At 46.6% G+C, this 20,981-nt stretch overlaps 1 protein-coding gene across 1 annotated transcript; it reads right to left on the reverse strand.

Moving 5' to 3' along the window:
- Window positions 1-3,900: 3,900 nt before the first annotated feature.
- Window positions 3,901-19,093, reverse strand: LOC125523191 (disease resistance protein RGA5-like). The gene is made up of 2 exons (XM_048688241.1): window positions 18,270-19,093; window positions 3,901-4,225 (listed from the first exon to the last, which is right to left on the reverse strand). The coding sequence occupies exons 1-2, from the start codon at window positions 19,079-19,081 to the stop codon at window positions 3,901-3,903; spliced, it is 1,137 nt and encodes a 378-aa protein (XP_048544198.1). The 5' UTR covers window positions 19,082-19,093.
- Window positions 19,094-20,981: the final 1,888 nt, after the last annotated feature.

Genomic DNA, 20,981 nt, shown 5'->3' on the forward strand with positions numbered 1-20,981 from the left:
ATGCCCGGTATGCGGTGCGTTGCGGTATAAGATCAGACGAGATGACCCTAGTGATGTTGACGGAGAGCCCCTCAGGAAGAGGGTTCCTGCGAAGGTGATGTGGTATGCTCCTATAATACCACGGTTGAAACGTCTGTTCAGAAACGAAGAGCATGCCAAGTTGATGCGATGGCACAGTGAGAACCGAAAGAAAGATGGGAAGTTGAGAGCACCCGCTGACGGGTCGCAGTGGAGAAAAATCGAGAGAAAGTACTGGGATGAGTTTGCAAAGGACCCAAGGAATGCATGGTTTGCTTTAAGCGCGGATGACATTAATCCTTTCGGGGAGCAGAGCAGCAATCACAGCACCTGGCCCGTGACTCTATGTATGTATAACCTTCCTCCTTGGATGTGCATGAAGCGGAAGTTCATTATGATGCCAGTTCTCATCCAAGGCTCTAAGCAACCCGGCAACGAAATTGATGTGTACCTAAGGCCATTAGTTGAAGAACTCTTACAACTGTGGAATGGAAACGGTGTACGTACGTGGGATGAGCACAGACAGGAGGAATTTAACCTTAAGGCGTTGCTGTTCGTGAGCATCAACGATTGGCCCGCTCTCAGTAACCTTTCAGGACAGACAAACAAAGGATACCACACATGCACACACTGTATAGATGACACTGAAAGTATATACTTGGACAAATGTAGGAAGAATGTGTACCTGGGCCATCGTCGATTTATTCCGACCAACCATCAATGTCGAAAGAAAGGCAAGCATTTCAAAGGCGAGGCAGATCACCGGAAGAAGCCCACCATGCACACCGGTGATCACGTGCTTGCTATGGTCAATGATTTACACTACGTAATCTTTGGAAAGGGTCCCGGTGGACTAGCTGTTCCGAATGACGCTGAGGGACACGCACCCATGTGGAAGAAGAAATCTATATTTTGGGACCTACCCTACTGGAAAGACCTAGAGGTCCGCTAGGCTTCTTGGGCGTGTATGGGAAGACAAAAGATACACCTGAGGCACGGGAGGACCTGCAATGTTTGCACGAAAAAGACGGCATGCCTCCGAAGCAGTATAAAGGTCCTGCCAGCTACGCTCTTACGAAAGAAGAGAAAGAAATCTTCTTTGAATGCCTGCTCAGTATGAAGGTCACGACTGGCTTCTCGTCGAATATAAAGGGAATAATAAATATGCCAGAGAAAAAGTTTCAGAACCTAAAGTCTCATGACTGCCACGTGATTATGACGCAACTACTTCCGGTTGCATTGAGGGGGCTTCTACCGGAAAACGTCCGATTAGCCATTGTGAAGCTATGTGCATTCCTCAATGCAATCTCTCAGAAGGTGATCGATCCAGAAATCGTACCAAGGCTAAGGAGTGATGTGGCGCAATGTCTTGTTAGTTTCGAGCTGGTGTTCCCACCATCCTTCTTCAATATCATGACACACGTCCTAGTTCATCTAGTCGATGAGATTGTCATCCTGGGGCCCGTATTTCTACACAATATGTTCCCCTTTGAGAGGTTCATGGGAGTCCTAAAGAAATATGTCCGTAACCGCGCTAGGCCAGAAGGAAGCATCTCCATGGGCCATCAAATAGAGGATGTTATCGGGTTTTGTGTTGACTTCATTCCTGGCCTTAACAAGATAGGTCTCCCTAAATCGCGGTATGAGGGGAGACTGACTGGAAAAGGCACTCTTGGAAGAGACTCAATAATATGCAGGGATGGATACTCTTGGTCTCAAGCACACTACACAGTTCTACAGAACTCTACCTTGGTGACCCCGTATGTCGATGAACACAAGAATAGTCTGCACTCCAAACTCCCGGAGCAGTGCGACGACTGGATTACATGTGAACACATCAGGACTTTCAGCAGTTGGTTGGAAACACGTCTCAGAGGTGACAACACTGTTTGTGATGGGCTGTACTTGTTGTCCAGGGGACCATCTTTGACTTTATTGACTTACAAAGGATACGAGATAAATGGGAATACATTTTACATGATCACCCAAGACCAAAAGAGCACCAACCAAAACAGCGGTGTCCGCTTTGATGCAGCAACCGAGAGCGGAAAGGACACATATTATGGTTACATAGTGGACATATGGGAACTTGACTACGGACAAGATTTTAAGGTCACTTTGTTTAATTGCAAATGGGTCAATCTGTTAGGCGGCGGGGTACAGGTAGACCCACAGTACGGAATGACAACAGTGGATCTGAAAAATCTTGGGTACACTGACGAACCGTTCGTCCTAGCCAATGATGTGGCACAGGTTATCTATGTGAAGGACATGTCTACCAAACCGAGAAAAAGAAAAGATAAGGAAGCGAATACATCATACGATGAGCCAAAGCGCCACATAGTTCTTTCAGGAAAAAGGGACATCCTGGGAGTAGATGGCAAGACAGACATGTCTGAAGATTATGAAAAGTTTCATGAAATTCCTCCCTTCAATGTCAAGGCTGACCCAAGCATCCTGATAAACAATGAAGATTATCCATGGTTACGGCGCAATAAGCAAATGACACAAGCGAAGAAAAAGTGAGGACTTTCTCCCGCAACTATTATGATGATACCATGCCAAATTTTCAGAGTTCATTTTGAAATGCTTTCCAATTTCAGAGTCATTTAGCTCAAAGAATGAATTAATAGCAAACAGAATGAACTACAAAACTTTTATGAAAATAAAAACAATCAATTAAAATATTATGTTATGATCAACTAAAATAAAACTATAATATTCTTCAATAGCAAAAAGAATATAATTTTTGTGACCTAAAATCAAACTATAAGTATTTAACTGTAAGTATAAATAAAAAATAAATAGCAAAGAAGAAAAAAAATTCTATTTTTATAGTAAAGTTATTCATAAACTAGTGATTCACACAAATTTTTAAAAATTCAAATTTAAACTATTCAAAATTTAAAACTAATGGCACTAACAGAAAGTTTATAATTTTTGTGACCTAAAATCAAAAAGAAATCACTAAAAAACTATAAGTATTTAGTTGTAAGTATAAATAAAAAATAAATAGAAAAAAAATTCTATTTTTATAGTAAAGTTATTCATAAACTAGTGATTCACACAAATTTTTAAAAATTCAAATTTAAACTATTCAAAATTTAAAACTAATGGCACTAACAGAAAGTTTTAAATTTTTGTGACCTAAAAGCAAAAGGAAATCACTAAAAACTGTAAGTATTTAGTTTTAAGTAGAAATAAAAAAATAAAAAACCAAAAAAATGTATAAATAAAAAAGAAAAAACCAAAAAAAATGCCTCCTACTGGGCCTCCACGGCCTGAATACGACTAGAAACCCTACATGGGCCAGGATTCAGGCCCGCAGAAGGCCCAATAGGACCACATGCAGTAGCAAGTTCAGGCCCGAAAGCCTGCATTAGAGAGGAGCTCGAATGGGGTGGCACACCAGCGCTTATAAACCAGTGCCGGCGCCCTTCAACTAGCGATGTGGGACTAAACTTTTAGGCGCGGGGCAGCACATGGCCATTGGTCCCGGTTGGTGGCACCAACCGGGACTAAAGGGGGCATTGGTCACGGTTCGTGGCACCAACCGTGACCAATGCCCCCCTTTAGTCCCGGTTGGTGCCACCAACCGGGACCAAAGGCCGCCGCTTCCCGCCCTTTGGGCTGCTGAAAATTGGCCTTTGGTCCCCGTTCGTGGCACCAACCGGGACTAAAGGGGGCATTGGTCACGGTTGGTGCCACGAATCGGGACCATTGCTTTGGCTATATATACAACACTTGGGAAATTTCCGCCAACTGCTCCCATTCCTCATCGTCGACGCCGGCAGGCTGCCCCTCTCGCGTCGTCGCCGCCGCCGAGCCCTGCCCCTCATCGTCGCCTCCGCCACCGCCGAGCCCTGCCCCGACGCCGTCAGGCTACTCCACTTCGCTGTCCTCGCCGCCGCCGAGCCCTACCCCGACGCCTTCCCGGCCCGCTCCCACTGTGAGCCGCCGTGCCGTTCCCCTCCTCTCCTCCTCTCCCCCCGCCGCGCCCTGCCACCGCCGCCAGCCGTGCTCTCTTGCCGCGCCCCGACGCCGCTGCCCGCCGTGCTCTTGCCGCGCCCCGACGCAGCTGCCCGCCGTGCTCTGCCCGTACGTGCTCCGCTTGCCGCACCGCCGCTGGTTCGCCGCCGCCGCCCGTCGTGTTCTGCCTCGACGCCGCCGCCTGGCCGCGCTCCGCTTGCCGCGCCGCCGCCCGCCTCTGTTAATTTTTTTGGGATATATGTATGCATGTGTGTAGTGTATATATATGTGTATGTGTGTGTAGTGTATATGTGTGTGCATGCAGATATGTATATGTATGTGTATGTATGTGTATGTATGCATGTGTGTAGTGTATATGTGTGTACCAGATAACTTCGACATGAGGGGGGTCGATATACCCCCTCCCCGGTAACTTCAACATGATGGGGGGAGGGGGTCACCGAGGGTCGAGGGTCGAGGGTTGCCGAGTGTTCGAGGGATCGAGGGGGCGAGGGTCGGGAACTAGCTAGGGTAGAGGGTCGAGGGTCGCCAAGTGTTCGAGGGGGCGAGGGTCGGGAAGAAGAGGAGAAAAAAAGAAGAGGAAAAAGGAGAGGAAGAGGAGAAGAAGAAAGGAATAGAGGAGAAGAAGAAAAAATAGAAAAAAATAATTCTATTTTTTCTTCTTCTCCTCTTTTTCTTCTTCTTTTTTTTCTTCGATCTTCTCCCCCTCCCGATAGGAAAGTTTTATATAGAAAGTTACAATTTTAGAAAAGTTTTATATATGCAAAAGTTACAATTTTAGAAAATGAAGGATAGGAAAGAAGAAAATAAGAAGAGGAAAGAAAGAAGAAGAGGAGAGGAAAAGAAGAGGAGAAATAAATAAGAAGAAGAAAAAAGAAGAAAAAGAAGAGGAGAAGAAGAAAGGAATAGTGGTCGAGGGTCGGGAACTAGGGTAGAGGGTCGAGGGTCGTTAAGGGGTCAAGGGTCGAGGGTTTCAGGGTCGTCGAGGGTTCGAGGATCGCCGAGGGGTCGAGAGAGGTTTCGTAGTGTCAAAGTATTGAAGAAATCCATGCCTTCATCATTAGCCGGAAGTAACCAGGGCATGTTGGTACGAAGTTCTGCAAAGTTGTTCTGGAATGGAGTCCCGGATAGAATAATCCGCCTTTTGGTACGAATTCAGCAAAGGCCTTCCAAATAGCGATATTCGGAAGGCTCTTTCTGAACTTTGTACCAAAAAGCGAATTATCCTATCTGGGACTCCGTTCTAGAACAACTTTGAAGAGCTTCGTACCATCATGCACATGTTACTTTCTCCTAATGATGAAGACATGGTTTTGTTGAATCCTTTGACACTAGGCAACCTCCCGACCCCTCGGCGGTCCTCTCAAACATGAGAGGAAGAAGAGGGTCGTCTAGGGGTCGAGGGTTTCAGGGTCGTCGAGGGTTCGAGGGGTCGAGGATCGCCGAGGGGTCGAGAGAGGTTTCCTAGTGTCAAAGTATTGAAGAAATCCATGCCTTCATCATTAGCCGGAAGTAACCAGGGCATGTTGGTACGAAGTTCTGCAAAGTTGTTCTGGAATGGAGTCTCGGATAGAATAATCCGCCTTTTGGTACGAATTCAGCAAAGGCCTTCCAAATAGCGATATTCGGAAGGCTCTTTCTGAACTTTGTACCAAAAAGCGAATTATCCTATCTGGGACTCCGTTCCATAACAACTTTGAAGATCTTCATACCATCATGCACATGTTACTTTCGCCTAATGGTGAAGACATGGTTTTGTTGAATCCTTTGACACTAGGCAACCTCCCGACCCCTCGGCGATCCTCTCGAACATGAGAGGAAGAAGAGGATAAAAAAAGAAGAGGAAGAAGAAAAAAAAGAGGAGAAGAAAGAATAGAGGAGTTCTTCTCCTCTATTCTTTCTTCTCCTCTTTTTCTTCTTCTTCTTCCTCTTTTTTTATCGGGAACGAGGGTCGTCGAGGGACATAGATGTAGTGTCGTCGTTGTCGATATATACCCCCTCCCGATAGCTTACTATGATTAGGTAGCTAGTTCTACGTTTGGCACTAATATATCCATCTGTCATGTTTGAATAATAATTGCCATGTTGTAAATATTTGTAGAAACTATGGACACCGCCCTAGACGAAGCAACAAAAGAAGCGTTGTTGAGGGACATAATCGCAGAAGGAAGTGATGCCATATCGTTGTTTCTCAACGAAACCGATGGTCTGGAAGGAGAGGGTGAACAAGCTAGCTACGGTGACCTAATGCCGGTGCAAGAAGAAGAACATGAGGAAGGCTCCGGTGACCCAATGCCGGTGCAAGAAGGAGACCGTGATGACGGCTCCGGTGACCGAACCGAGTCCGGCCAGGTATATATATTAGTTAAGCCTATGCTGACTAGCTGATTGATGCATTCATTGTTTTGGTATGTACACATATTAATTAAGTCTTTGTTCTTTTTTCTAGCCCTCCGGATCGAGCACAACTTCGGTAAAGAGACGAGGCCCGAAGAAAAAGTTGAGCTCGGATGAAAAGTTTGAGATCATAGCAATCGCGCCCGACGACCAACCTATTGAACCCCTCTGGACAAAGAGCGCATTTGTTGCTCAGTGCGGGGTTCTTGTTAGGGACAAGATCCCGATAAGCATCCAGCAATGGTTTAAGCCGGCTACAGAAGACCCTGAGGTGTCTTATGTCAATGATATGCAGAAAAATGATCTTTGGACCGAGCTGAAGTCAAATTTCACCCTACCGCCTGAGGATAATCCAGAGAACCCAGTTAAAGAGAAATTAATCAAGTCTTTTGCTCTGAAGAGGATGGCAGAACTATTTAGGAGGTGGAAGAAAGAGCTGAATAAGTTTGTCGAAAATAATGAGACACCAGAATTCAAGGGCAGATATGAGAATATCAGAGATCACTGGCCCGCATTTGTGGCCCACAAGACATCAGAAAAGAGTAAGAAGATGTCGGCGACAAACAAGCAAAATGCTGCGAAGAAGAAGCTTCACCATCGCACGGGGTCAGGTGGCTACCTCGTAGCCCGGCCTAAGTGGTCCAAGACTGAGAATGATCTGGTTCATAAAGGGATCGAACCAGAGACAATTAACTGGCCAGACCGTTGCCGGACTTGGTTCTTCGGGGCTGGCGGAACCCTGGACCTTGTAACAGGGAAGTGCATTTGGACGAATGATCAAATGGACATACTAGTCAGTAAGCTTAAGGAGTATATCGAAGCAGCGCAGGAAGGGACGTTCTTTCCAGACAGAGAGAACGACGAGCTCACAATGGCCCTCGGGAATCCTGAGCACCCTGGACGGACACGAGGCACGCCAGGCTCCATTCCGTGGAAGGTTGGGTTTCCGGACGCAGGCGGTAACAAATCCCATGAGAGGAGGAAAAAAGTGCAGCAGACCCAAATACAGGCGCTGCAAGCAAGGGTAGACGCGATAGAGGAACAAGAAGCAAATCGCAGCAAACGTACTGCCGAAGCCTCCCCCGAAGCTACCCCACCATCTCAGCGCAGAAGCAGCGTGGCTTCCACCGAGCTACTTCAGCCGGAGCATGCCTTGACGTCTCCTGCCAGCTATCCCGTGGATGCTATAACGGAGGCTCAAAATTGCCACCTTATGACGCAATGGATGAATTTGAAGGTCAAGGCGGCTGTTGGCTCTGTTTATCCTACTGAACCCGGCGCAACTTTTCACTGCCGGCCGATTCCAGAAGGATATGCTAGGGTGATGGTGGATGAGATAACTGAAGGATTTGAGGACCTCCAGCTTGACCACCCTACCGGTGAAGGGGAGACTCGGCTGGGGTCTGCTCTGAAGACTCCATGCCTATGGCGGAAGGAGCTCATCAACCTTCCGAACTGGACGCCACCGCCTCCTCCTCCTCCGGCGAGTCAGGGCACTCCGCCTCCACCGCCTCCTCCTCCGGCGAGTGACGATCAGGGCCCTCGGCCGGCTCCTTATCCGGTGCGTGGCGGCACTCCGCCTCCTTCTCCGCCTGCGCCGACGCGCCCGAGCAGCCCGCCTCCTCCTTCTCCGCCTCGTCAGCAAGGGCAGAAGAGACCTGCCGCCACTCCAGCTGCTCCGGCACGTCGTAGTCCTTCTCCTCCCCCTCTTAAGCAAGTAAAGAAGACAACCGCTCCATCTGCTCGGTCGGCGTCTAGCAGTACAACCAGAGGCGGGAGGACATACAGATTCGGTCCTTCTCTGAAGACTCCAAAGAAGTTACCATATGAGAGGACCCTGGAGGAGAACGCCGAGATCGCGCGAGAAGAAGTGAGGAACTTCTTTGAAGGGGTGAAAGCAAAGAAACATCCACCTCCGGAGGAGAAGGTAGATCAGGTGAAAGTGAAGCGCACTCTGGCTGCCCTGACAAAACCACCGAAGTCTGATCCGCCGAAAGGAAACTATGACCGCATTATTGGAAAGGAATTTGCCGAAGCGGAGCGGTCGGGAAGTACTGTCAGTGATCAAAGGCTGAAAGAACGACGAGCTGGGAAACAAATTGCCCAGCTCGGCGAACAAGCGAAGCAATCGTGCCCCCCGCTCAAGGTGCCTAGCCACAACGTCACTAATGATCCGAGGATGGTGACCGGTTATAGAAATCTTGCAGATTACCTGCCCGACGAAGTACATTATGAACCCATGGACGTGCAGATACAAAGATACGAGTACGGGAAGCCTCTCGTCAAAGATGAAAGATCTCTATCAACGATGATGCGAAGATTGCATGATTGGTACTTGAAAATCTGCAGAGACTCTGGGGGGAAGAGTACTTTGTATGTGAAAGTTAAAAAGGAGCATGACCTCGTTGGAATTGATCTGTTGCTTGTTCCATTTGAGGAGTTCTATCAGTTTTTCAATCAATGGGCCCTCGATAAAACAACGGTCGCCTGCTACTGTCTGTAAGTAGTACTACTTCTATCATTAAGTTTCTCTACATAGCTTAGCTCTTTCATTGCATGTATTTATAATCATCCTCACTATATTATGCAGATTGAAGATCGCCGAATTGAAGAAAAGACAAGTCGGTGATATTGGGTTCATTAACACATATCTCATAGATGCAACTCAGGTTAAACTTCATGCCACAGCTACCGAGGCCAACTTGCTATGATCGTTCGTAATAAATCAAAACAAAGATATAATACTCTTTCCTTACAACTTCAGGTGAGTGTTACTGTCTTGTGCGTATTCGGTTTCCCTTATATATTAGTCAAGGTTATAGTAATGTAATTCATGAGTTATGCATGTGTGTGCAATTTCCACTATATTCTCCTAGAGATTAAGCTTGAGCAGGGACTAGTAACCGTCTTAGACTCAAAATGAAAAGATCCCCAGGACTATGCAGACATGACTCAAATACTCCAGAAGTAGTTAAATCGATCATTATCCACCATATCAGCAACTTTGTTCATTTCCTGATATCAAGTAATTGTTTTCTTTGTTCGCCAGGGTTTGGAGAAAATTCACCAAAACAGTTCCGGGACTGCCGAAGGAGCTGGAATCTAGACACCCGAAAGTAAGTACTATAGTAGCATGTTCCGCGCATCTCCTAGTGATTCAAGCGCTAGTTTCATCAATACCATTTAGCATTCTTGCTTATTAGTTTGATTGACCTCTATTTCTTGTAAAGTGGTTGTGGCAGGAACAAGGGAATGATTTCTGTGGATACTACATCTGCGAGTCCATCCGCCACACGACCTGTGAGCGGGGCGGGTACTCTAACGAACAATATGAAGTACGTAAATAACAACATTCACAATTTTATTTTATTACCATCATTTGTGTTGAGTTTCATTCATTTATATATATATATGTATTGACCCCCTTCTTCAAATTAGATGTTTCGGAAGCGGGATGAACTCCTAGCACCAGTTCGCATGCGAGCAATTCAAGAGGAATTGGCGGCATTCTTTCTTGACCACGTGATCCCTGAAGACGGAGAATTCTATGTGGACCCTGAGTCCGTATGATTATATTTGTAAGAGATAATTATTGTATATATGTAGCCGGTAGTGTCACATAGATATACGAGAACTTGTTGTTCGACCAATCTCTCAGAGAAGGAGAGGTGGTCGATATCACTTCTCTCTGTATGCATATATGTTCATGACGATCTTCTGTTTCCTTCGTTTGCTTACTAGCTAGCCAGCGTGTCTAGTCCTCTCTATACGTATGTATAGTACGTAGCGTCGACCAAGCACAGACATAAGAGAGGACACTTCTCTCTATTAATTATAGCTAGCTAACACAATATATGAAACACCTAAATTAACCCCCCAAAACCCCCCCCCCCCCCCCCTTTCAAAAAAAAAACAAAAACCCCAGCCACAGAAATGCTGACGCGTGGATGCCTATTGGTCCCGGTTGGTGCCACCAACCGGGACCAAAGGGTCTCCTGACTGGGCTCTGCGCACTGCCCACGTGGAGGCCCAACAGTCCCGGTTCTGGATTGAACCGGGACTAAAGGGTCGGGGCATTAGTACCGACACTTTAGTCCTGGTTTAGGAACCGGGACTAAAGGCCCTTACGAACCGGGACTATAGGCCCTTTTTCTACCAGTGGTTATTCACAAAAATAAATAAAGCAAAAAAAATAAGAAAAAAAAGCCCACCTACTGGGCCACAGCGGCCTGCATACGACTAGAAACCAGAATTCAAGTTGGGCTAGGATGCGGGCCCGCTAGCCCAGTAGGCCCAATAGGGCATCGCAGAAGAGGTAGGCCCAGAAGGCCTGCTTAAGAGAGGAGCTCGAGACAGCAGCGACGGCGGGGCTTATAAGCAGGTGCGAGTGCCCCTCGGCTAGCAAGGTGGGACTAAACTTTTGTGCCCCTCGCCTGGCAGCGCACACCCTTTAGTACCGGGTCGTGGCACCAACCGGTACTAAAGGGGGGGCCTTTAGTACCGGTTGGTTCCACGAACCGGTACTAAAGGGGGGTGCTTCCCGCCGCTTGGCCTGGCCAAAACAGGCCTTTAGTACCGGTTGGTGGCTCCAACCGGTACTAAAGGTGCCTTCTATATATACATCACTTCGAAAAATTTCATTCTCCCTCTATTTCTTCCCGATCGATCGACGCTGTCGCCGCCCCCGTCCTACGCCGCCCCTATCGCGCGCCGTTACCGTCGCCGCCCCCATCCTCGTCGCCGCCCTCATCCCCGTCGCCGCCCCTGTCCCCGTCGCCGCCCCCGTCGCCGTCGCCGCCCTCGTCTCCGTCGCCGCCCCGGGCCCGTCCCCGTCGCGCCGTCCCCGCGTCGCCGCCCCGTCACGCCCCGGGCCGTCGCCTCGCCGTCGCCGTCGCCCCACTGTGAGCTCTCCCCCTCTAACCCCTCTCCCTCGCCCCCGGTGGCCACCATGGGCGCCGCCCCTCCCCGAGCCCATACACACACACAAGCATGATGAACACACACACACACGCACATTTCCTTAAGTTAATTAGTATATGCGTATTTTGTATGTTTAATTAGTTTAGATTTTTCAGATTATTATTTTTTCACTAGTATATATATGTATGAATGCATGTTAGATGGATATAATTAGTGTTTAATTAGTATGGAATTTTTTTATATAATGTTGTTTTTCTGTTTTTAATGGATGTATAGAAGTTGTTTTTTCTGTTTTTAGTGTTAGATGCTTAATTAGTATGAAATAGCATATAGAATTTTGACATATGCAATGATAGCATAATTAGTGTTACATTTGCATATAGTATTTGTTGTCGACGATGCCCGGCCCGCATCCTCGCCGTCGACCCGTTCGCGACGACGTCCTGCTTTAGAGGACCCATGTCCGGGACTGGGCTCCGCCGGGCTGGCACTGGGAGGTGCTACCTTCAGGGGCGCAACACTTGGTGAGGAACCCGGCCCCGGGTCCCGTCGTCGACCCTCATCTCCTTTGGTGGCATTCGCGTGGGCCACTTTCGGTGCGGAGGGAGCCGGCCCCGCCGGAGGTGGTACGTCGCCGTGTCAGGGAGGAGGACGAGCACGTCCATCGCTACATGGCTGCTATGGACATCAGGTTCTCCAATACCTGGCAGGTTCTTTGGGGAGATCACCCGAGCTATGATCCAGTGATGGTTCCTTCACTTTGGTTGTCCACCGCCTAGATTACTCTCTAGTATTCGATCTTTATTAGCTAGCTAGCTAGCTAGTGATGTATTCGATATATAATATTTGAGATGATTTATTCGAGATTATATATATTATTTGAGACGATGTATTCGAGATTATATCTATTATTAGAGACGACGTATTCGAGATTAAATCTATTATTCGAGACGATGTATTCGAGATTATATCTATTATTCGAGATGATGTATTCGAGATTATATCTATTATTCGAGATTATACTAAATTTTTTTATATTTCTTTTGGCATAGTTAAATAAAAGCTATGGCGGACAATACCGACAGAGAGAGAGAACAGACCATGTTCGATATCATACGCGGGCCAGATGATGATCAGAATGAAGAAGATTTTGACGGCTCCGAATTTCTAAACAACACCGGAGAGGGTGATATGATATTCGATCGCGATGACCGAGAAGATGAAGTCATGAACTACGACGAAGAACATGTTGATCCTGAAACAACAAACACCGGCGAGGTATATATATTTATATAAGCAGGAATCTGGTGATCATCGCATGTTTTAAATGAGTTGAAGATATATTAACGAATCGATCTTTCTTCTTTCAGCCATCCGGATCGAGCAAATCTTCAGGCAAAAGGACGAAACAAGGCCCGAACAAAAAGTTAAAGGAGGGCGTAACGTACAATATCGAGGCATGCAAACCTAATGGCGAACCATTAGCGCCTAAGAAGATTGCGGACAAGTTCGTTCATCAGTGCGGAGTTCTTGTGAAGGACCAACTCCCGATCTCCCTTCAAGAATGGAGAAAGCCAGCAAAGCCACGTCCAAATGTTACTTTTGTTGACGAGAATAAAAAAAAACTGCTTTGGGATACTCTCATGGAACATTTCACCCTACCAGATAATTTCACAGAAGCAGATGTGCGGAAAGTCAAGGACGCTGCTTTTAGGAAGATGGCGGTTGCATTGAAGAACCACAAGAGAACGACGTGGGGGAAGTACGTCAAGGGAGGAAGGAAGACTCCAGTATTCGAGGGGATACTAGAGAATCAAAGTGCTCAGTGGGACGATTTCGTGAAATTCAAGGATTCAGAATTAGCTAAGGAACGGTCGAGAATAAACAAGAAGAATGCCGAAAAAAGGATAAGTTCCATAAGCTGGGGCCAGGTGGCTACGCGGTGGCAATACCTAAGTGGGATAAGTCTGACAAAGAGATGGAGGATGCAAGTGTCACTCCGGTTACTAAGAGCTGGCCCCCCAGGTGCAGGACTTGGTTCTATGCGCATGGGAGGGAGTTGGACCCGAAGACAGGCAATGTTTCGACGAAGGCATGTCTGAACGGAGCCGACGATGCGCTACTTGTTGCAATAGAAGAGGCTCGATCGGGGGTGTTCCAGCCCAACAGAGAGAACGACGAGCTTACGCGTGCCCTGGGAAATCCTGAACACCCGGGAAGAACAAGAGGCAAGGGCGCTATTCCGTGGTATGAGGATTTTTCGGACTGGAACGCCGACTACAGAACCCGTGCGAGAAAGAAGATTGCGGAGGAGAAGAAGAGGAAGATGGAGGAGGAGCAGAGGAAGCGGGACTATGAACGCCTTCAAGGCCTAGAAGCAAGTCAAGCGGAATTGTCAGCTAAATTCCAGCGGTAGTAGGAGCAGATCGACTCACTTAGCCAGCAAAGGGGGTCTCAGCAGCTGCAGCAGCTAGCGGATGATCCAGCATTGGATACCACCGCCCCATCCATGCCGAGAAGCAGCGTGGGTTCCGCCCCGGGCGACGCAGTAGTGCTGGATAGATACCCCGTGGATGACATCACGGAGAACACTAACTGCGAGCTACACTTCAAAATGAAGAACATATCCATGAAGGTGGTGGACGCCGTTGCTTTTTCAAATTCCCCCGAGGCAACCTTCCATTGCAACCCGATTCCAGCGGGCTATGCTCGTGTCTTGGTTGATGAGGTGGTGGACCCATATTCGGAGCTACAACTTGACATTCCTGGAGGTGACGACGAGCACACATTGGGAGAGGCCATACATCGTGTCATCCTATGGAGAAAGGATTGCATCATCTTTCGAAGGCCACCGACACCGCGTCACCCGACTCCTCGTCGAAGTCCGCCACCGAGTCAGCAGACTCCCGCTCCTCCAAGTCCACCAACGCGTGAGGCCACTCCTCCTCCTCCAAGTCCGGCAAAGTGTCAGGCCACTCCTCCTCCAAGTCCGACACAGCGTCAGACGTCCACTCCTCCTCCAAGTCCGGCACAACCTCAGGCCACTGCAAGTCCGGCACAGCTTCAGGCCACTCCTCCTCGTCCAACTCAGCCCCGTCAGCCGTCTCCGCCGCCTCAGCAATCGCAGAAGAGACACCCCGCAGCTATGGTGCGTAGCGGTACGAGTCGAGGTCATAGTACAGGAAGTACAGGCGGAGGCAAGCAATATAAATATGGTCCAAACCTCACTACTCCTCTTCCTGTGAGGGCTTACGACAGGACCGAGGAGCAAACCAATGCCATAGTGCAGGCAGAACTCGACGCCCATTTTGGACCGAAACCACCACCGCCGCCAAGGGAGAAAGTGCCTGTGGAAGTAGTTGACCACTTCATTCGTATGGCTCAACCACCAGCTCCTAAGCCTGTTGACACAGACTATGAGCGCCACATCAGGAAGTTACATCGACGACGTCTACAGAAGGAGGCGAGCTCGAGCTCGAGCAAACAACAAGCAGCTGTCAAAAAATGCGTGAAAACCGTTGCCCAGCTGGGAAAACAGGCGGCGCAATCGATCCCCCCGCTTGTTGTGCCGCCAACAACACGTGACAGTACGCGCGCCCAATATTATTGTGGCCAAACAGTTTACGTTCCCGAGGTGGGCGATGTGGTAATAACCCAGGAGCATATAATGCAGGCTGAAGAACTCAAGATCACTGTTGGACAACTCCTCGAGATCGAGGACATGCCTGGGATTACAGAGGAGGAAATAAATCGGAAATATGTCCGGGGCCAACCTTTGGTCGAGCCAGAAGATGTCAACAAGCTCCCAACGAGAATGTATGAATTGCATCAATGGTACATGGACATTAGCAAGAGATCCGATCGAGAGTCCCTCATGGTGTATGTCAAGAAGGATGATTACTACCATGAGAAAGCTATGGCCGTTGAGTATTCTGAACTGTTTCAGTTATACAATCAAGATGCACTCGACAAATCTATCGTCAGTTGCTATTGTCTGTAAGTGATATCTTTCTGTAATTTAAGTCTCAAGCTAGCTGTAGTGATCCTTTTGATCAATCATTACCTGTAATTATCCTCACTATATTTTTTTCTGTGGTATTATGCAGGATGAAGATGTATGAAATAAGAAAAGGTGGACGCTATGGCATTGGGTTCATTGACCCAAACACCGTTAATGAATACACATGGAAAATAAACAAGCATCATGAAAAAGAGGTAGAGGACAACATGCTAGAGTTCTTGAAGTGCCTCAAATACAATGAAGATATACTACTTCCTTACAACTTCCAGTGAGTCACACTTTCTTGTACTACAAATTCTCTGTTTTTGCCTACTAGCTAGCTACATGTTTTTGCTTACATATGCCCGCTTAATTAAGACATGCAAACGTGTGTGCATGCAGATTTCACTGGATCTTGTGTATCATTAAAGTTGACGCCGGAACAGTTGAAATACTGGACTCGCTACTCAAAGCAAATAGTGACTATAACATCTTGTTTGGGATAGTCAACAGGTAATTTCAATCATTATTAACTATATATCTCGGCCTATTTAGTTCGTCATTTCATGATATGAACTATTTAATAACCCCTTTATTCATTTTCTTTGTCGGCGGGCAGGGCTTGGGCAAGGTTCATCAGCGTCACGGAAGGCGAATGGAAACCACAGCTGAAATGGTTTCGACCCAAGGTAAGTAATTAAGTAGTACTAGCTACCTAGCTAGCTACCATCTCTTTAATTATCATGCTTGATTAATTATTATCTGATCAAATTAAATTCCATTCTCGTAATAAAGGCCCTGAAGCAGGCGCAGGGGACTGATCTGTGTGCATTCTGCGTTTGCGAGAACATTCGCATGATGGCGTCCAAAATGAGCAGATCTCAAAGACAGGAATGGGTACGCTTGTCAGAACACTATTCACAATTTTTACACCATTATCGATATCTAGTCACACAACTAATACACATGCATATTGATCTCCTTCTTGACAGTTCAAAGAGGTGCGGGATAAGCTCCTAGAAACGGAGCGCGTAGAAGCACTTCAAGAGGAAATAGCGGGATTTTTGCTCGACCAGGTCATAAATCCGAAGGGAGAATACTATTACCCGCTACCGCCCCCATCGACCAGGTCATGAACCACTTCCAATTGTCATCGTGCTCCGAAGGCACCAATTAGGCTAATGCCACTGGCTCGGAAGGCAACATGCATATGTAGGAGAAATTGTATATAGCTATACATGTGTGTATGTGTGAATTAATATGGTTTGTGAGACATTGATGATATATATATGATTGGTTCTACTAGAAATTCTATATATATATATATATATATATATATATATATGCATAACGTGTACAATGTGTAGTACCGTAAAATACCAGCAAACGAAAAAGAATTAAAATGGAAAACACAAAATTAAATGAAAAAGAAATCATAAAACCAAAAAACCCCCAAACATTTTAGTACCGGTTGGTGTTACCAACCGGTACTAAAGGGCTCCCGGCCCCCGGAGCTGGCTCCTGCCACGTGGTTGCCCTTTAGCACCGGTTCGTGCTGAACCGGTACTAAGGGGGGGGGGGCCTTTAGTGCCGAAACTTTAGTGCCGGTTCCTAAACCGGCACTAAAGGGCCTTACGAACCGGTGCTATTGCCCGGTTCTGCACTAGTGATCGTCTGATCCGGTAGACCCAGATCTAGGGTTTTCCCTGGACCATCCCGATTAAGTTGACGTGACCTGCAACAACGATGCCTCGAGAAGGAAACGACGTCAGAGACACCGCCATTGTCCGTCAAGACCACTGCTAGGCACGGTTTTCACCGGAAGCCGCGTCATTTCGATCTTGGGGCTGGCTGGAACATCGCGGAGCTTCACCATGAAGACGTATGCTGCCACCGGTTCTCCGGCGGAGAACCTCCATCCCCTCACTAGAGCCCTCATCGCGCCACCGACCATCCACATTAAGAGTTGACAACGAATCTGGGTGGGATCCAGATCCGCGGCCGCCGCCATGCCCACCATCGCTGGAGACCTCGGATCCCACGGGTCATGGAGGGTAGTGTGTCCGCCGCATGACCAGGGGCGCCGCCCTGGACGCTGCGCGCAACTCCCTCCCGGCCACGCCCCATCCGCACCAGGAGATAGCCGCCGCATCCAGATCCCGATTCCTTTGGCGCCGGGCCCGCCGCCACCGCGGCCTACGCCGGCGGCAGCGGCGGATGGGGAAGCAGCAGCGCGAGGGTCTTTGGCGGCGCGAGAGTTCGCCCCTGGCGAAAGGACGCGAGGATCCGGTATGAAGATGGAAAAGAGTTCTAGAAGGAGAAGGTGAAGGAAGAAGATGGTGACATCAGTAGAAGCCTTCGAGTGAACCTATTATCAACAGCATTGCCCAAAACTGGCCATAGCATATAACACTAGAAAAGGATTTAGGGCATCACCGGAGGTTGGGAGCCAAAAGAATTAGGAAAAAAAATCGAGCCAAGGGAGGAAAATGAACCTTTCCCACGTATATAAAATTCTGAGGGTGTGTTAGCAATAGGGGCTACTCGATGTACTCCTTACACAAGGTTATGTCATATACTCGATGGAGGTAGTAGAGATGTCTTGAAGATTCTACAACATCAAAAGAAAAAGAAAAAACACAGAAATCACAAAACATATGTTCATAGCATAGGTCGTTGTTGCTATTTTCCCCATTCCACTTCACTTGACATCGTCATGGTCTTCACTACAAACATTTAACCATTACTTTTTGTAACAATGGACGAGAAAATATGAAAAGAAATTACATGGAACTGTTTTCTTAGCAAGTTACTGGTAAACTTTTCATGTGAAACATCTAAATATCTTCCCTAATTATATATATATATATATATATATGTATATATATATATTCGAGGAGAACATGTACTCCTAATATTGATGATAAAAAGTTAGAAACTGTACCTTTTTTCTGCTAGGAAAGTCGTGATATTGATGATGACTTGTTGTATGCTTCCTGCTTCAGTGTCAGCAAAACGTAGACCACTAACTTGACTATGAATAATTCTCATGATATTCATCATGTCTGGATTTCGCGACACGGATAAGAAGGCCCGATATTTGAATTTTCTTTTGAGGTCTTGATACACTTGGTTTGCAAGAGTTGTCTTGCTGATTCCTGCAGATCCTACTATGGAGACCAGCTTCGGTTGCCGATTTATCGACACACCGTCAATCAACAGTTTGATTAGCTCAGCTTTGGGTTCATCAATTCCGACAAGCGTCGAGGCAAGATCAAAGATAGCAAGAGCTCTAGGGTCAACAGTCAAATTTCTGGCCTTGGATAAGGCGTGACGAGTTTGGTACCTTTGATTCCTCTCGGCCACCTCAGTGACTTGTTTCTTTAGATCTTGGAACACCTGATGGTGAGCCTTCCTCTTCCCCACCTTTCCCAGAATGTGCTTGATCTTTTTTATGATGCCATCTGGCTTAGCGTCTTTGTCGTCTTCGTCTTGCATGAAGTCATCAATGGAGTCCTCTATATCATAGGAGAGCTCTCGCACCTTGGACATCCATACCTTATCTTGCTGGTCAGGGTCCTCCTCCTCAGACATCTTCAGGAGAAAGTCGTTCATGGCTGTGAGCTCCCCAGTCAGAAATTTGATCTCGCCGCGCACCCCCGTGTGCAGCTTGTATTTGTCTACCAGCAGAGTGCCCAGCTTCTCCACGATGGAGTTGAGGGCCCCCGTCGCTGCACTCACAAGAATCCCCGCCATGGTCGTGCTAGTTGAATCGCCGTCGGATCGAACCCTGGAAGAGAATGGATTCACGGAGGTAAGCCCCAGCGTTACTGCACCAAACCAGTAGCAAATCGACCTCGTGCCGGCGTAGGCAAATGGACGCCGACGGCGGCGGCGTCATGCAAGGAGATCGAAGCACGACAGGGGCAGGAGGGGGTGATGGGGCCGTACCTAGCCGGATGGATCTGCCGTGGAGGATCGCTAGCCGCGGAGTAGCCCCGGCGAGGAGAAGGAAACGGGGGAAGATCGGGCGCCGGCGGTGCGTGCACGGCGAAATAACGGCGAGCAGCGGGCACTAGCACGAGAGAGGTGTGAGGGATCTGGTCTGGGCTCTGGATTCATTTATTTAGGGAACTAGAAACACTGATGATACCCGTGCGTTGCACGGGCTAGTTTATTTCATAATTTATATAGAAAAGACTCAAACTATTTATAGCTTTTGGTTCTAGTTTAGTTTCCAACATACATCAAACACCTTATAATTTCCAAATCTTTTATTGATATGTTTGAATTGGTTTTAAATACAAAGTTAGCAAGCAAGGAGTACCGGGTTTGTATACACTTCTACTCTATATGAGTTTGCATGTAGTTACTCGTGAAATCTAATCATCGGCAAGAAAACTTCTACCAGGATATCTATTGGGTGAAATTACATGTACACCATAAGAGAACTTTTAATTACATATTGTCTATTAATTATAGCTGCATCACGTACATAGATTCCTGTTGGTTAGGAAATATACCATAGTTCACTATAAAAACAAACACTTCATTGATAAAATACAACAATGTTGGCATACCGTATTTCCTAAAAATCTTATTCTTAAAATATATGGAATGTCCAGAATTATTCAGATTTCCTTTTAGGACACACATAAGTGTCTTTTTACAAATGCAAGTAATTTATGGGGTACGATGTTATTTTTACCGAAATTTATTAGATCATGTACTATTGGTCAAATTGACGGTAAAAGCCCACATAAATTACATGTAGTTGCCTCCAGCAATTATATTATTGGATTTCTAACTGTCGTCCGTAATAGTGTCAACTAAATCATTTTAATTGCAACGACGTCTAAAAGGGAGTAGTTCTTTTCAAATATAATTCTTTCACACTGCTACCGCTGATGAATGTTTATCCCAAGCCTATTCAAATGAATATCCTAGCTAATATACTCCTCGGGGAATTAAAGGGAATACAAATTCACATCAAGTTTTACTTACGTAGCAGCAATTCAGCCATATATCACTTGTTATCTTCAAAGAGAAGTACTAATATATGCATATATTAGTTGTACTAATATATGCATATATGTATAATTTCATCTTTATTGTTTTCTTGTGTCTACCACTGGAGAGTAACATGCTATAATATTTGGCTACAAAAGATAGATCTAAATACGATGCACAAAATGATAACGCGAAACTCATGCCTACCAATCCTTTATTTAAGCTACTAACCTCATCAAGTATCGTGGAGAGAAAGAGAAAGATCTGAGTGATAACGCTGCCATCTTTCAGAAAATAAGTCAAACACGCCAATAATATTGGAAAAATGTAAAGGCAATGAGGCCTGCATGAAATAAGTTGATCCCAACTTCATTTGTAGACAACTACAGAAGCTCGTTGTACATATATATAATAAGGAGGCAAAAGTTACGTGAGGTGGGTGTCAACCATATCAATGGACACGTACATGTCATCACCTAGGTGAATAGTGATGTTCTTTCTACCACTTCTTTTGCAACATGTTGTCAGTCCGGGCTGCAGGATTTTCTGTGCTGACTCATGAATCACATAGCAAACTTGTTTTTGGTAAATATGCCAAATTTAGTGGATAAAATGAGTTTTGGTGCCCTCTTACAAAATGCATGTT

The sequence above is a fragment of the Triticum urartu genome, chromosome 7, assembly GCF_003073215.2.
Source record: "Triticum urartu cultivar G1812 chromosome 7, Tu2.1, whole genome shotgun sequence".
Classification (NCBI taxonomy): Eukaryota; Viridiplantae; Streptophyta; class Magnoliopsida; order Poales; family Poaceae; genus Triticum; species Triticum urartu.

Bases quoted from the DNA above. Each gene is read 5' to 3' on its own strand.
- LOC125523191 (XM_048688241.1), bottom strand. From the start codon at position 19,081: ATGGCGGGGATTCTTGTGAGTGCAGCGACGGGGGCCCTCAACTCCATC. The intron at 4,226-18,269 runs GTACAGTTTCTA...AAAAATTAACAG, and splicing joins ACTTTCCTAGCAGAAAAAAG to AGGCGGGCGGCGGCGCGGCA.